Source organism: Chiloscyllium plagiosum, unplaced genomic scaffold (assembly GCF_037043375.1).
Source record: "Chiloscyllium plagiosum isolate Xiang-an unplaced genomic scaffold, Cpla_swu_hap1 HiC_scaffold_6, whole genome shotgun sequence".
Taxonomy (NCBI): Eukaryota; Metazoa; Chordata; class Chondrichthyes; order Orectolobiformes; family Hemiscylliidae; genus Chiloscyllium; species Chiloscyllium plagiosum.
In genome coordinates, this window is record NW_028270144.1 from 20,249,249 (window position 1) to 20,264,791 (window position 15,543).

The 15,543-nt window shown below is 40.3% G+C and overlaps 1 protein-coding gene across 1 annotated transcript in view; it reads left to right on the forward strand.

Annotated features, from left to right (window-relative positions):
- Positions 1-15,543, forward strand: part of LOC122550502 (solute carrier family 15 member 1-like) — a 61,575-nt gene that overhangs the window by 30,843 nt on the left and 15,189 nt on the right. Inside the window, exons 10-16 of the mRNA XM_043691323.2 lie at positions 3,662-3,748; positions 6,312-6,401; positions 8,694-8,738; positions 8,827-8,859; positions 8,955-9,043; positions 12,137-12,218; positions 13,128-13,250. Of these exons, the coding sequence (XP_043547258.2) occupies positions 3,662-3,748; positions 6,312-6,401; positions 8,694-8,738; positions 8,827-8,859; positions 8,955-9,043; positions 12,137-12,218; positions 13,128-13,250 (549 nt within the window). The remainder of the gene's footprint in view (positions 1-3,661; positions 3,749-6,311; positions 6,402-8,693; positions 8,739-8,826; positions 8,860-8,954; positions 9,044-12,136; positions 12,219-13,127; positions 13,251-15,543) is intronic.

A 15,543-nucleotide genomic window follows, 5' to 3' on the forward strand; every position in this document is an offset into this window, starting at 1 on the left:
CAGATAGGATCAAGGAAAACCCTAAAGCTTTCTACAGGTATATCAGGAATAAAAGAATAACTAGAGTAAGATTAGGACCAATTAAAGACAGTAGTGGGAAGTTGTGCTTGGAGTCAGAGATTGATAGGGCAAGTGCTAAATGAATATTTTCGTCTGTATTCACACTTGAAAAAGACAATGTTGTCGAGGAGAATACTGAGATAAAGATTACTAGACTAGATGGGATTGAGGTTTACAAGGAGGAGGTGTTAGCAATTCTGGAAAGTGTAAAAATAGATAAGTCCCCTGGGCTGGATAGAAATTATCCTAGGATTCTCTGGGAAACCAGGGAGGAGAATACAGAGCCTTTGGCTTTGATCTTTATGTTGTCATTGTCTACAGGAATAGTGCCAGAAGGCTGGAGGGTAGCAACTGTTGTTGTTTTGTTCAAGAAGGGAAGTAGAGACAATCCTGGTAATTATCGACCAAAGAGCCTTACTTCAGTTGTGGATAAAGTGTTGGAAGAGGTTATAAGAGATAGGATTTATAATCATTTGGAAAGGAATAAGTTCATTAGGGATAGTCAACATGGTTTTGTGAAGGGTAAGTTGTGCCTCTCACACCCTATTGAGTTCTTTGAGATGGTGACTAAACAGTTGAATGAGGATAGAGGGGTCGATGTGGTGCATATGGATTTCAGTAAGGCATTTGATAAGGTTCCCCTTGGTAGGCTATTGCACAAAATATGGAGGCATGGGATTGAGGGTGATTTCACGGTTTGGATCAGAAATTGGCTAGCTGATAGAAGACAGAGTGTGGTGATTGATGGGAAAGATCATCCTGGAGTTCAGTTAATAGTGGTGTACTGCAAGGATCTGTTGAGTCCACTGCCAATTGTCATTTTTAAAAATGACCCAGATGAGGGCGTAGAAGAATGGATCAGTAAATTTGCAGATGACACTAAGGTCGGTAGAGTTGTGGATAGTGAAGAAGGATGTTGTAGGTTACAAAGTGACATAGATAAGCTGCAGAGCTGGGCTGAGAGGTAGCAAATGGAATTTAATGTGGAAAAGTGTGAGGTGATTCACTTTGGAAGGGCAATAGGAATGCAGAGTATTGGGCTAATGGTTAGATTCTTGGTAGTGTCAATGAGCAGATATATCTCGGTGTCCAGGCACATAGATCCCTGAAAGTTGCCACCCAGGTTGACAGGGTTGTTAAGAAGGCATACAGTGTGTTAGCTTTTATTAGTAGAGGGATTGAGTTTCGGGAACCATGAGGTCATGCTGCAGTTGTACAAAACTCTGGTGCGATTGCACTTGGAGTATTGTGTACAGTTCTGGTCACCGCATTATAGGAAGGATGTGGAGGCTCTGGAAAGGGTGCAGAAGAGATTTACTAAAATTTTGCCTAGTTTGGAGGGAAGGTCTTGTGAGGAAAGGCTGAGGGAGTTGAGGCTGTTTTCGTTGAAGAGAAGAAGGTTGAGAGATGACTTAATTGAGACATACAAGACAATTAGAGGGTTAGATATGGTGGACAGTGAAAACCTCTTTCCTCGGATGGTGATGGCTAGCATGACAGGACGTAGCTTTAAATTGAGGGGTGATAGGTATAGGACAGATGTCAGAGGTCGTTTCTTAACTCAGAGAGTAGTAGGGATGTGGAACACACTGCCTGCAACAGTAGTATACTCGCCAACATTAAGGACATTTAAATGGTCGTTGAATGGACTTGTGGATGAAAATGGAATAGTGTAGATTAGATGGGCTTCAGATGGGTTCCACAGGTCGATGCAACATCGAGGACTGGAGGGCCTGTACTGCGCTATAATGTTTTATGTTCTGTGTTCTATGTTCTATCTGTCATCCTCCTCTGCCTGTCCTCTCAATCACTCTTTAAGCAACTTCCATATTCTCACCACTTGCTGCATGGATAAAGAAGTTTCTCATGAATTCCTGATTTTAATTATTAGTGGCTTATTATATCAATGGTCTCTAATGTTGCATTGCTCCACAAGAAATAGCCTAGACATTATATCCATTGCGGAAATATAGCCACAGTTTGCAATGATTCTCTTGTGTTACTCAGACCTTTGATCACAGAAGTTTCCACCATGTTGGTTTACTATATGGTGATTTGCAGAACAGACAACTTTATGTCCAGCACACCATCAGGCTTAGGAACATTGACTTTTTTCTTCCCCTTTTCTTTGTCTCCAAACTTTTCTTCCTGGCTTTCTCAAGTTGCTCTCTCCTTACATCTCTGCACTATCTACCACATCGGGTTAGACATTAAGTCTCAAATGCCTTTGACTTCTCAATAATCTTCCAATATTTGGCACGTGTTCCCATGCTGGTTACTCCCTAACCTGTGAACTTACAGGTGTATACATATCACTGTTGATGCTTGGTGTATAGTAGAAGTCAAAATATTGTTAACTTCTCATGCCGTGTGCCATGCAAGCTAGATTTGCAGTTTCCTCATCGAAGGTCTTATATGAAATGGGATTGGCAAATTCACACCAGCACATCCTATTGGAACTAATGGCTAAATAAACTCCAAATTCCATCTTGTTCATTTTCCACCATCTTGGTAGTCATCAGACGAAACATTAACGGAGTTACTTATTCATTGGGACAATTAGTTTCCATGATCTGCCTGTAACATGCCCCACACATAACATGAAGAAAGCCTCATCACAATGCAGACTTTTGGGAAAAATTGAGGTGATTAACACATTTGCATTAAAACTCAGAAATAGAAAATAGGAGGATTGAAGGTTTGCCCCTGTATGCTACCTTTAACAACTACAGATATCTCAAATTGGTTTATAGCCAGTGAAGTGTTTTTATCATGTATAAACTGATATAATGAGGAAAATGTTCCAGTCAATTTGTGCAGAGCAAGCTCCCACAAACAGCAATGTGATATTTGCCAGATAATCAGTTTTCATGTTGCTCACTGAGGGATAAATATTGGCGAAGGTATCAGGGAGCAATCACTGACCCTGCTTGAAATAGTGGCCAGGGTCCTGCACCTGACAGCACAGAGAGGATCTGAATTGAATATCTTATCTAAGAGAGAGTACCTCTGACACTGCAGCACTCATAGTGCACTGGACAGCTTGTGATTCTGTCCTTGAAACCGAAAATACAAAGCTTTGACTCAGAGGTGAGAATGCTATTGTCTATGTAATATAAATGTCTATACAATCCATTGAGTCACTGAAACAGAAGGCTACTCATCAGATGAAAAGGATTGGTGGGTAGCTTGTGTGGAGCATTAACACCAGCAGAGGCCACATGGGCTGAATGGCCTTTCCAGTGCTGTAAAATACTTGATATTCAAAATGTTCAAAATCATCTGTGTTCAAGATAGGGGTCTCCAGAGGTGAAATATTGTAGTTCAAGATAACAGCTTGCCCCTGATGCTGAAAAATTCTGGCATCATATTTTTAAATGCCAAATCCCATGCATGGAAGGAAACTGGTGTTGGAAACTCAAATATATCAATCCATGTCCCACCAACACATACTGACCTACCATTTTCCCTCTGTTCCATTGATAGTATCCCGTAGGTGTGAGTAAACAATTAAATGCCAGGCTTAACTTGGTTAGCTTTCCTTTAGCATGCAATGTAACATTGTCAATAACATTTATTTTAAATCATTGTTTTTCAACAGTTTGCTCTAAAGAACAGATTCCAGCATCGTAGCAACCAATATCCCAAACGGGAGCACTTTATGGACTGGGCTGCAGAGAAATATGATGTGAGTTTGGGGTTAAGTATTACTTTCGTAGGTTTCCAATTGTAGAATCATATCAACATGCCTGTTCTGTCTTTTCAAAGGAGCTCTCTATTAATTCCCATAGGATTTCTTACCCCATAGCCTGACAATCCTTTTCCCCTTCAGGACTTTGTCCGATTGCTTTTTGAAAGTTCCTATTCCATAAGACCATAAGACCATAAGACATAGGAGTGGAAGTAAGGCCATTCGGCCCATCGAGTCCACTCCGCCATTCAATCATGGCTGATGCGCATTTCAGCTCCACTTACCAGCGTTCTCCCCGTAGCCCTTAATTCCTCTAGACAACAAGAATCTATCAATCTCAGCCTTGAAGACATTTAGCGTCCCGGCTTCCACTGCACTCCGTGGCAATGAATTCCACAGGCCCACCACTCTCTGGCTGAAGAAATGTCTCCGCATTTCTGTTCTGAAATGACCCCCTCTAATTCTAAGGCTGTGTCCACGGGTCCTAGTCTCCTCGTCTAACGGAAACAATTTCCTAGCATCCACCTTTTCCAAGCCATGTATTATTTTGTACATCTCTATTAAGTCTCCCCTTAATCTTCTAAACTCCAACGAATACAATCCCAGTATCCTCAGCCGTTCCTCATATGTTAGACCTGTCATTCCAGGGATCATCCGTGTGAATCTCCGCTGGACACGCTCCAGTGCCAGTATGTCCTTCCTGAGGTGTGGGGACTAAAACTGGACACAGTACTCCAAATGGGGCCTAATCAGAGCTTTATAAAGTCTTAGTAGTACATCTCTGCTTTTATATTCCAACCCTCTTGAGATAAGAGACAACATTGCATTCGCTTTCTTAATCACGGACTCAACCTGCATGTTTACCTTTAGAGAATCCTCGACTAGCACTCCCAGATCCCTTTGTGCTTTGGCTTTATTAATTTTCTCACCATTTAGAAAGTAGTCTATGCTTTTATTCTTTTTGCCAAAGTGCAAGACCTCGCACTTGCTCACGTTAAATTCAATCTGCCTTTGATGCCCTTTCAGTCAGCACATTCCTGAACATAACGACTCACTGTATTAAAGAAGACTCTCCTGAACTCTGTTCATTTTGCCAATTACCTCAAATTTATATCCTATAGTTACCCACCAATAGAAACATTTCACACCATACATTCAATTCAAACCCGCCCATAATTTTCAATACTCTTATCTAACTTTCCTTTATCCTTTTATCCTTCCTGCATGAAGGAGTACATTTCAGGTTACCTAGTGGTTCCATGTAGCTGAAACTTTGTCTGAGGCCTAATGATGCTTGTCAATATTTTTAATAATGATATTTCTAATTTAAAGTCACAACCTCATGGTCTTGTTATTCTGAAAAACTCAAGAAACGAGCAGTGTTCAAAATCCTAGAAAGCCCATTGGAAAAGAAAGTCAGCATAATAAATGTATGAACAGAGTAAACATGTCGGCATGGCAAAAGTGTCCACAAAATAAACATGACTCCGTAGTGAATTTTATTTATACATTAATGTATAGGCCAGTATTATTGCTCATCCCTAATTGCCCAGAGGGCAGTTAAGAGTCAACCCCAATGCCATGGTTCTGAAGTCACATGCAGGCCAGCCCAGGTAAGGATGGCAGTTTGCTTCCTTAAAGGACTAGATAGGTTTTCCCAACAATTGGTCATCATTGAACTCTTAATTCCAGGTTTTCTTTATATTGAATTCAAATTCCAGGATCTGCCATGGCAGGATTTGAACTCAGGTACCCAGACATTACCTGGGTCTCTAGACTAACAGTGCAGCAATAAGACCACTGAGCCATGACATTCCCATGTACTTATATCTGTGCAGTGAATGTGTCTGTGTTTGTGTCTGTGTCTGTGTGGTGTATCTACGTGGTATCTGTCTGTGTGATGTATCTGTCTGCATGGTGAATGTGTCTGTGTCTGTGTGGTGTATCTGTCTCTGTGGTGTGTCTGTCGTTGTGGTGAATGTGTCTGTGTCTGTGTGGTGTATTTGTCTCTGTGGTGTGTCTGTCGCTGTGGTGAATGTGTCATTGTCTGTGTGGTGTATCTGTCTCTGTGGTGTGTCTGTCGCTGTGGTGAATGTGTCTGTGTCTCTGTGGTGTATCTGTCTCTGTGGTGTGTTTGTCGCTGTGGTGAATGTGTCAGTGTCTGTGTGGTGTATCTGTCTCTGTGGTGAATGTATCTGTGTCTGTGAGGTGTATCTGTCTGTGTGATAAACATATCAGCACAGAAAACATATCAAAATGGAAAACATGTCAGCAACTATGTAACACAAAGCTGAAATCCATGATGGACTTGTTATTGCTGATCAGTGTTCTTGATGAGTAAGCTGGTGTAATATATTTGAAATTGTAACTGTGTGTAGTGAACATATCTCCATCATTAATGGCTTCATGCACATTCGCTGTTTCTCATGGTGAGAGAATTGGTGTCATCAAGCCTGATAGTCAGCAGTCCACCCATATCCTGTCTTGGGAAATAGATAAATCTGAAAGGAGTCCCTTTGCCTGTGTCTCATTGTTGTTTTTTTTTTATCAACTGGTTTAGGAACATTTGATTGCTCAGGTCAAGATGGTGCTGAAAGTGTTGTTTCTTTATCTTCCATTGCCTATGTTCTGGGCTTTATTTGACCAACAGGTAAGTTACAGTTTTGCTAGCCAGTTTTTGATTTTAATTTATCTGTGTCAGATCTATTCTTACCTTATTGAAATTGGCTGTCATGCAGTAAATTATTCTTACTTTGAATTGTTCCTCGTTCTTTTCTGTATCAAATCTAAAGTTTACAATATGGGTAATCACTAAATCGTAAATGTTTTCTCAGTAATTTCCTTGCAAATTTATTCGTCTATGTCTTTCCCATTATTTGTTACCCTATAAGTTACACTGAGCAAAGAAATTGCATTTAGATCCTTTAGCCAAGTTGATTTTGTCCTTAATCCCTCATTCTCTTTCTTTGGTACTGTTCACCTATTTCAATGCCATTACATTTTTTTTTCTTTTCCTATCTGTGCTGGGAATATTTAATAGGAGAAAGTGAGGACTGCAGATGCTGGATTACCAGAGTTGAAAAATGTCGTGCTGGAAAAACACAGCAGGCCAGGCAGCATCCGAGGAACAGGTAAGTCGACGTTTCGGGCATAAGCCCTTCTTCAGGCACATCAGCTTCATTCCTGAAAAAGGGCTTATGCCCGAAACGTCGATTCTCCTGCTCCTCGGATGCTGCCTGGCCTGCTGTGTTTTTCCAGCACGACATTTTTCAACTCTGGGAATATTTAATGCCCAGTCTTATCCTTGTTTGAGCCAAATCTGTTATAGACATAACATCATATGTCAGCATGACAATCTGCATCAGTAGCTCACCAATCTTATTTACCACAATATGTGCATTCACATACAGGCACTATAATGCTAATATAGGCTTTAACTTCTCCCTTACTCTGATCCCACATGATAATGTAATATCTCATACTCTAACACTAACTATCTCTCCCAGTATGCTGATTACATTGGTATTCTTTGCTGTTATTACTTTCTGTTCCCACATGTTACTGAATTAGTTAAACTATTCCGAATGACACTAGCAAATGGTCCTGCAAGGAATCAGGCCCTGGCTCTATTAAGGTACGACCTTCCCAGTGGCAGATCTCATCTTCTGCACAGCTGTTCGAATATTCTGGGAATCTAGAGCTCTCTTCCTGCATTATCTTTTCAGCCACACATTCACTTGCTTTGTTTTCCTATTTTCATACTTGTGTGTAGGTGGTACCAAGAGTAATCTGGGGATTACTGCCTTTTAAATTATGCTTGGTAATTTCTGACCTAGTTCCCTAAATTGTGACGGCTGGACCATCTCCCTTTTCTTACCCATGTCATCAGTACCAGTGTGGATCATAACTGCTGGTTGTTCACTCTGCTTTCTCAGGGTGCTCTTCCTCCACCCCTGACAACATACCATCCTAAATTCACATTTGTGGAGTCAGACATTATGCCACAAAACTTTTCAAGTCCATCAGAATGGGCAAACGGGTACTTGGTTTAGGGTCTCATCTGATAGACAGCACCCCTGATAGGCAGAAGTGGGAATTGCAGATGCTGGAGAATAGAGTCAAGATTAGAGTGGTGCTGGAAAAGCACAGCAGGTCAGGCAGCATCCGAGGAGCAGGAAAATTGATGTTTCAGGCCAATGCCCTTCATCAGGAATGAGGCTGAGAGCCTCGGGGGTGGAGAGATAAATGGAAGGGGGTAGGGCTGGGGAGAAGGTAGCTGAGAGTGCAATAGATGGATGGAGGTGGGGGTGAAAGTGTTAAGTCAGAGAGGAGCGTGGAGTGGATAGTGGGAAGGAAGATTGACAAGTGTGACAGGTCATGAGGACAGTGCTGAGTTGGAAGGTTGGAACTGGGGTTAGGTGGGGGAGGGGAAATGAGGAAACTGGTGAAGTTCACATTGATGTTGCGGGGTTGAAGGGTCCCAAGGCAGGAGATGAGGCGTTCTTCCTCCAGGCGTCAGGTGGTGAGGGAGTAGTGGTGGAAGAGACCCAGGACCTGCATGTCCTTAGCAGAGTGAGCAGGCGGGGGGGAGTTGAAATGTTCGGTCACGGGGTGGTGGGGTTGATTGGTGCGGGTGTCCCGGAGATATTCTCTAATGCACTCTGCAAGAAGGCGTCCAGTCGCCCCAATGCAGAGCAGATCGCATTGGGAGCAACGGATACAATAAATGACGTGTGGAAGTGCAGATGAAACTTCGATGGATGTGGATACTCCTTTGGGGCCTTGGATGGAGGTGAGAGAGCACCTCTGATATTTCAGCACCCTTCAATACTGTACTGAAAGTCTAGTTTTAGTGCCCAAGATTTTGTGTATGATGTAACTAACTAATTTCTAATCTCTTGTGAAGAATTGTGATCTTTAATGATTGTGGATTTTCCTACAGGGCTCGAGGTGGACCTTTCAAGCAACCAGGATGGATGGAGATTTTGTAAGATACTAATTAACATGATGCACTTACAACAATTAATATGTTTTTATTGGACTTGTACTGATTATTAAACTTTTCTTTTGTGCAGGGAGCCATTGACATTCAACCTGATCAGATGCAGGTGTGTAATTGATGTTTTACCATTTCATTTCTCAGTATGAAGCAGCTGGTTCTCTTGGAATGATCTGATTGATTTTGCTTCTGACCTTTGCACAGACAGTCAACCCAATCCTCATTTTGATCTTGGTTCCGATTGTCGATGGTTTCGTTTATCCCTTGATTGCTAAATGCAACTTCAACTTCACGTGAGTGTAACAATGTGGCAGAGAAATAATCCTTTCAGAACTCTGCATTGGCTTGTTGGAGTCTTGGCAGATTGGAATAGGGTAAATATGGTGTACGCCAGATAAACTGACCACTGTGGATACTGAATCCATGTGGCAGATAAATTTTGGCTCGAACTCCAATATGGATCTGTGGATAAGACTATTTCTCTCTCACCTACAATTCTCCCAGAATGCACTGCTTCTCCAATTCTGGCCATTCATGCATCCTCTACTAATTTCATTCCATAGTTAGGGACTTTGCTTTCAGCTATCAAATCTCTCCATGTTGTCACGCTTCTCTCTATTTCTGTAACATTCTCCTGTCGTACTAACTTTCACAATCGCTCCGCGCTTCCAATTTTGGTCTCTACAGTATTCCCAATTTTCATCACTTATCTATCCATTGTTGTACCACCAGATGTCCAGAGCTCTAGAATTCCCTTCCTAAAACTCTCCAGCCCCCTACCTCTCCTTGCCCCTTTAAAGCACTTCTTGAAACTTACCTCTTTGGCTAATCTATTTCCTTACATAGCTCAGTATCAAATTTAATCTGAACATACTCCTATGAAGCATCTCAGGATGCTAAATAAATTCAGCTTGTCGTTCAGTGGTGACTGCCAAAACAATTAGACAATAGTCACTTAAAAAATTAATTTGTAAAACCATTGTGCTTGTGTTCACACATATATTAACTTAGCTGAATGATTGTATTTAATTATGGCAGTGTATACTTTGATTACAATCTGCAGCCTGTTGAGGGAGATTTCTGTTTGGGTAGGATTTCCATTTTAAGCACTGAGCTGGAAAATATAAGTTTCCTTCACCCAATTGTATAAATTAGCCCTCTCTGTAGACATGCACCATCCTGGAATTGTCTAGTACCATATTAGACCAGCCAGAATTAAGGAAAGAACAAGAACACTTTATACTGGCATTTAGACAGGTGACAGTTTCACATTTTTATTACTAACATTATTTATGATCCCTAGTGTTTGACTTTCCACAAGTGGGAACAAGTCTAAATCTAGTAAATCCTTATGATGTAATCTCATGGTCAATATGAATAGCCAAATGGCAATACAAGGTGAATTTAACATTACACTAAACGTGAATATTTCAGAGTTAGCACAGAAATTAAAGAAATAAAGAACATATATTTATCGAGCACATTTTATAACCACTGGACGTCTCAAAGTGCTTAATGAATGAAGTACCATGCCCAGGAAAATATTTAAAAAGAGGGCAAATACAATTACAGTTTCATTCAATGTCATGGGAAAGGGAGTAATGACAGAGTATGTCATGCCAACTATTTGCCACAGTCAGGAATGATGACCTATTATATATGCAAGATTGCAAAATGCCGAAGGGTGGATATATAAGGTGTACAATGTAAACTAGAGGTTCTGAAAAAAACCGTGTCAGATGCACATTATTTCTACATAATACTTGCTTGTTGTACCTTGCAATACAAATCAAATTACCCTGTGAACCTGCCATTTACACAATCAAGGTAATAAACCTAATCAACATATTACTGCTAAGGTCCACTAATCACAACTGGGTGAATGCTTTATCCAGTTACTGATATGGCCAGTTAGAACATTATCTCTATTAGGCTTAGAAATAAAAGATCCATCAAAAGTTTCTTTAATAATCAACAAAATTATTGGTTTATTATGAAGTAAGACTTCAACACAGATGCAAATCTGATTGACACACAGTTTAAAAGTGCAAATATTAACCCTTATAAATAATCCAATATACAGAGACAAACAAAAAGTGTTTTTTTCATTGCAGAGACTAAAACAACACTTTGATCAATACTTGTTAGTCCTTGGAAGAAAACGAAATGTTTAAGATGGCTTTCAGTCAGCCTCCAGTAGACTGCTGTCACTAAACAAAGACAATTTCACAGGGAGCTTTGCAGACACAGTTTGTTGAGAAAATGTCATGAAGAACACTTTCAAAGACTTTTCAGCATAAGACTCAGGCTGGAACCTCGAAAAGGCTTTTTTCAGAAAGTTAGAAAATGAGCTGAATAACTCTTCTCTCCACAGCCTGTATCCCTTCAGCAAAAACTAACTCCTGACAATCATAAATCCAGGCATGTGATTTCCATGCAGTTTGTTTAAGCCACGTAACCTCCAAAAAATACTTTTAAAATACAATGATTTGGAGATGCCGGTGTTGGACTGGGGTGTACAAAATTAAAAATCCCACAACACCAGGTTATAGTCCAACAGGTTTATTTGGAAGCACTAGCTTTCGGAGCGACGCTCCTTCACCACCTGACAACCCGCCTGATGAAGGAGCAGTGCTCTGAAAGCTAGTGCTTCCAAATAAATCTGTTGGACTATAACCTGGTGTTGTGGGATTTTTAACTTTAAAATACAAGTCTTAGTGTGCCCTTTTTGAGTCCAGGTAACTCCTCAGTATTTTCCAGTGAATCATTTCCACAATTCTTTCAATAGGAATTCTCAAAAAAGTTCATGCTAAAGCATTGTCATAATAACATTATTTACGTTTAACATTTCTACTGTCAGGGAAGATTGCACAGACTGGAGCTCCATCCCTTTCTAGAATAGAAAAGGCTGAATGTTGATTATGTTAGCTTATGTTGTAAAGAGGTTATAAAAGATTAAAATTATAAAAGGGTTCACTAAATCACACATAGAGAAGGTGTTTCCACTTCTGAGAAAATTAAAAACTAATGACCATAAATATAAGATAGTCATTGATATCGTTTGCAAGAAATTGAGGTGAAATTTTTTTTATGCAGAAAGAAAATTAAACTTATTACCAAAGACAGCTGTTGAGATGAAGATTGTATATATTTAAGGGGAAGCAAGGCAAACACATTAGGATAGAAGGATACGTTGACAGATTGAGATGAAGGGTGAGTGGAGGCTTATGCAAAGAGGGTAGAGAATGTACTAATTACATTGATATACTGCCTGATGTTTGTAGAATAGTCACTGTTTTATGTGTTGCATGTACGGACCATTTGGGCCAAAGGTTAATTTGCCTGCTGTAAAATTCATATCTGCATTTTGTTTGTGTTGATTTCAGGCCCCTAAGAAAGATGACAGTCGGGATGTTTCTTGCAGCTTTAGCATTTATTGTTGCTGCTTTGGTGCAACTTCAAATTGATGTGAGTACCATGACATCAATGGAGGCTGGGAGGTTGGGGGTGGTGTGCAGTTGGCAGAGAAAGAGAACAGTGACAGCATAGGTATTGTGCTGGTTGCAGTTACTTCAGAATAACAAAGGACCTATAATCTGCTCCCCACATTCTCCAGGAGAGTGACAATGTATGAGAGGAAGAGAAGAGATATCTCTGAACATCCTGCAGGCTCCAAACCTCAATATGACCTGTTTACTCCAGGTATACACCGAGCTGGCCCTGAGTCTTCAGGTATTAGTGATCACTTACTGATGCAAGCGAAGCCCATGAGTAAATCTCAGAAATATGCAGGAATAGGTCAGAGGCTGGGAACTTTGCAGTGAGTAACTGACCTCTTGATTCCCCAAAGCCTGTTCACCACCTACAATGCCCAAGTCAGGAGTGTGATGGAATGCTTTCCAACAAGGGAAACATCCTTGTAATAACCACCGTATCAATTCCCTTTTCTGTTTCTCTCACTTGCAAAGGATCTTGGCCACTGATTGGCCACTCATTCTGTGTAAAGTCAGGGAGCCAATGAAAAAAAGCCTTGGGATTACAGCACAGAAGGCCATTCAGCCTTTTCTGGTTGTTAAACAGAAATTTTGATGAGAATTCCACTTCTCTCCCTACTTGTGGAAGAAGCCAAAGGCGATGTAATTGCAATCTAAAAGAAATATTGAGAGTTCTGTGACCAATGAGATCTTGTTGTGACACGTTTAAGGAAGCTTGCTTTTTATTCATTAAACACCTTTCAAAACTAAAAACATAATTGCAGCCTATGTATAGAAGTGGTGTAGTATAGGAGACAAAATGTTCAGTATAAAAGTCTTGGTCTCAACTGTCATTATAATTATACAGTATGTTCCCAGCTGCATCTTGTCTCTTTCTTTGCAGAAAACACTTCCGATCTTCCCTGCTGCTGATCAAAGTCAAATTAAAATCGTCAATGTTGGTAATTTGTCAGTCGATGTAACACTAAACGGAGTTTCCAAGAATTATTCACTGAAACCATCAGAGGTGTGTAGGAATCATGTGCTCCCTTCAAGTAATCGCTTTTAGATATATCATCCAGCAATATTATTGAATCTATTGGGAAAGCAGTGCAAAAAAATACACAATCAGTGGATATTCCAAAGATTCATCACCCTCTGAGTGAAAACGTTCCTCCTCATCTAAGGAGGCTTGCCTTTTATTCTGAGACTTTGTCCTCTGGTAAGACCCACAGCCAGGAGAAACATACTTTCTGCACCTACTCTGTCTGTACTTCTAAGAAGTTTGTACTTTTCTGTGAGATCATCTCTCATTCTTCCAAACACCAAAGAGTATAGGTCCAGTTCTCTCATTTCTGCCCGCTGGACAGTCCTACCATCCAAGAATCAATCTAGTGAATTTTGGTGTAATTCCTCGATGTCAAGTGCATCCATTCCTTGTTAACGGGACCAGAACTGTACACAGTGCTCAAGATGTCATCTCACTAGTGTTCTATGCAACTCATTCAAAACTTCTTTGCTCCTGCATTCAGATCATCTTATCTTTGCCTCCTGAACTGCTCTTGCACTTTCATTCTAGCTTTTAATGATTTATCAACAAGGTCAAATAGGTCCCTTTGGACATCAACACCTTACAATTTCCCATCATTTGAGAAAAAAACTGTGCATGTGTATTCTTCTTCTCAAAGTGGATAACCTCACATTTATCCATACTATAAACCATCTGCTGTGGCCTTGTCCATTTACTCAACCTGTTTAAGCCACTTGAAACCTGTTTGCATCCTCCTCACCAGCTCACATTCCTACCAAGTTTTGTATCATATACAACCTTGGAAATATTACATTTGGTTCCTGCTGCCAAATTATTGTTATAAATTGTAAACAGCTGGGGATCGAGCACTGATCCTTACCATACCCCACTAGTCACTGCCTGGCAACCTAGGAATAATTCATTTATTCTCACTTTCTGTCTATTAACCAATCCCCAGCCCTTGCTACTTTATTGTCCCAATCCCATAATGTTTTATTTTGTTTAGTGACCTCCTGTATGCAACATTATCAAAGGTCTTCAGAAAATCCAATTGTTTTGTACCCCCAAGCTTCTTCTCATTGCAGCTTTCTGTAGTTTTTTCTCCATTTAAATAATACTTTCTCTTGTTCTGCCTACCAAGATGGACAACTTTACATTTTCATATATTATACTCCATTTGCCAGCTTTTTGCCCACTCACTTAACTAATCAATATCCCTCTGTAAATTATATTCCTCTCACAACTTGCTTTCCCACCTACTTTTTGTGCTGTCTACAAATTAGGCTACACTTCCTTCCTCCAAGTCATTAATATATTGTAAACAATTGTGGACCCAACATTGATAACTGTGGAACCCCACTGGTTATAGGTCACCAATCTGAAAAAAAAGAACCTTTTATCCCCACTTGCTGTTTCCTGTCCAGTAGGCAATTCTCTACCTGCTCCATTGTACTAACTCCAACATCTCCATGGGTTCTTATTACGTTTGTGAAGGACCTTCTGAATGCCTACTGCAAGACCAAATACAATACATCTAGTGGTTTCCCTCTAGCTGTTTGAGACTCCCTTGAAAAACTCTAATAAATTAGTTAGGTATGATTTCCCTTTCATGAGGTCATGCTGACTTTGCTTGATTGGATTACGATTTTTCAAATGTAGTGCTATATCTTCCTTAATAATTGAATCCAATATTTTCCAACAATAGATTTGAGGTTAATTGGCCTATGGCTACCCACTTTCTGCCTTCCTCTCTTTTTGAATTGAGGAGTCATATTAGCAATTTTCCAATCTTCTGGTACTTCTCCAGAGTCCCTTGACTTTTGAAAAATTCTAACCAACGCATCCATTATGTCTGTGGCTACATTTTTATTTCAAAAATATACTTTATTCATACCTTTATATACATACATAGTCAATATAAAAGTTTGGTTCTGTACATTCTTAGATTATTGAGAAAAGCAAACATTGGATTTTGACTGTCCCAAAAGACCCAATAATTCAAAGGCACTTCTTAACTCTGCAAAGTACTAATTACATATATTTGAGGTGCCTGGAGGGTCCAATAACAGAATAGACCCCCAGCGTACTCTGATTGAAAGACCTTAGATGGTCGTCTTTCCCCACTGCATCTTGGCTTTAGTGCGTCCCTCAGCACGTGGATCTTGGAATGTGCCAGTCTGCAACACTTTGTCAAGGGTAACTCTGTGCTCTGAAAGACCAACAAGTTTCGGGCAGACCAAAGAACATCTTTCATGAAGTTGATGGTGCTCCAGACGCAGATGATGTTTGT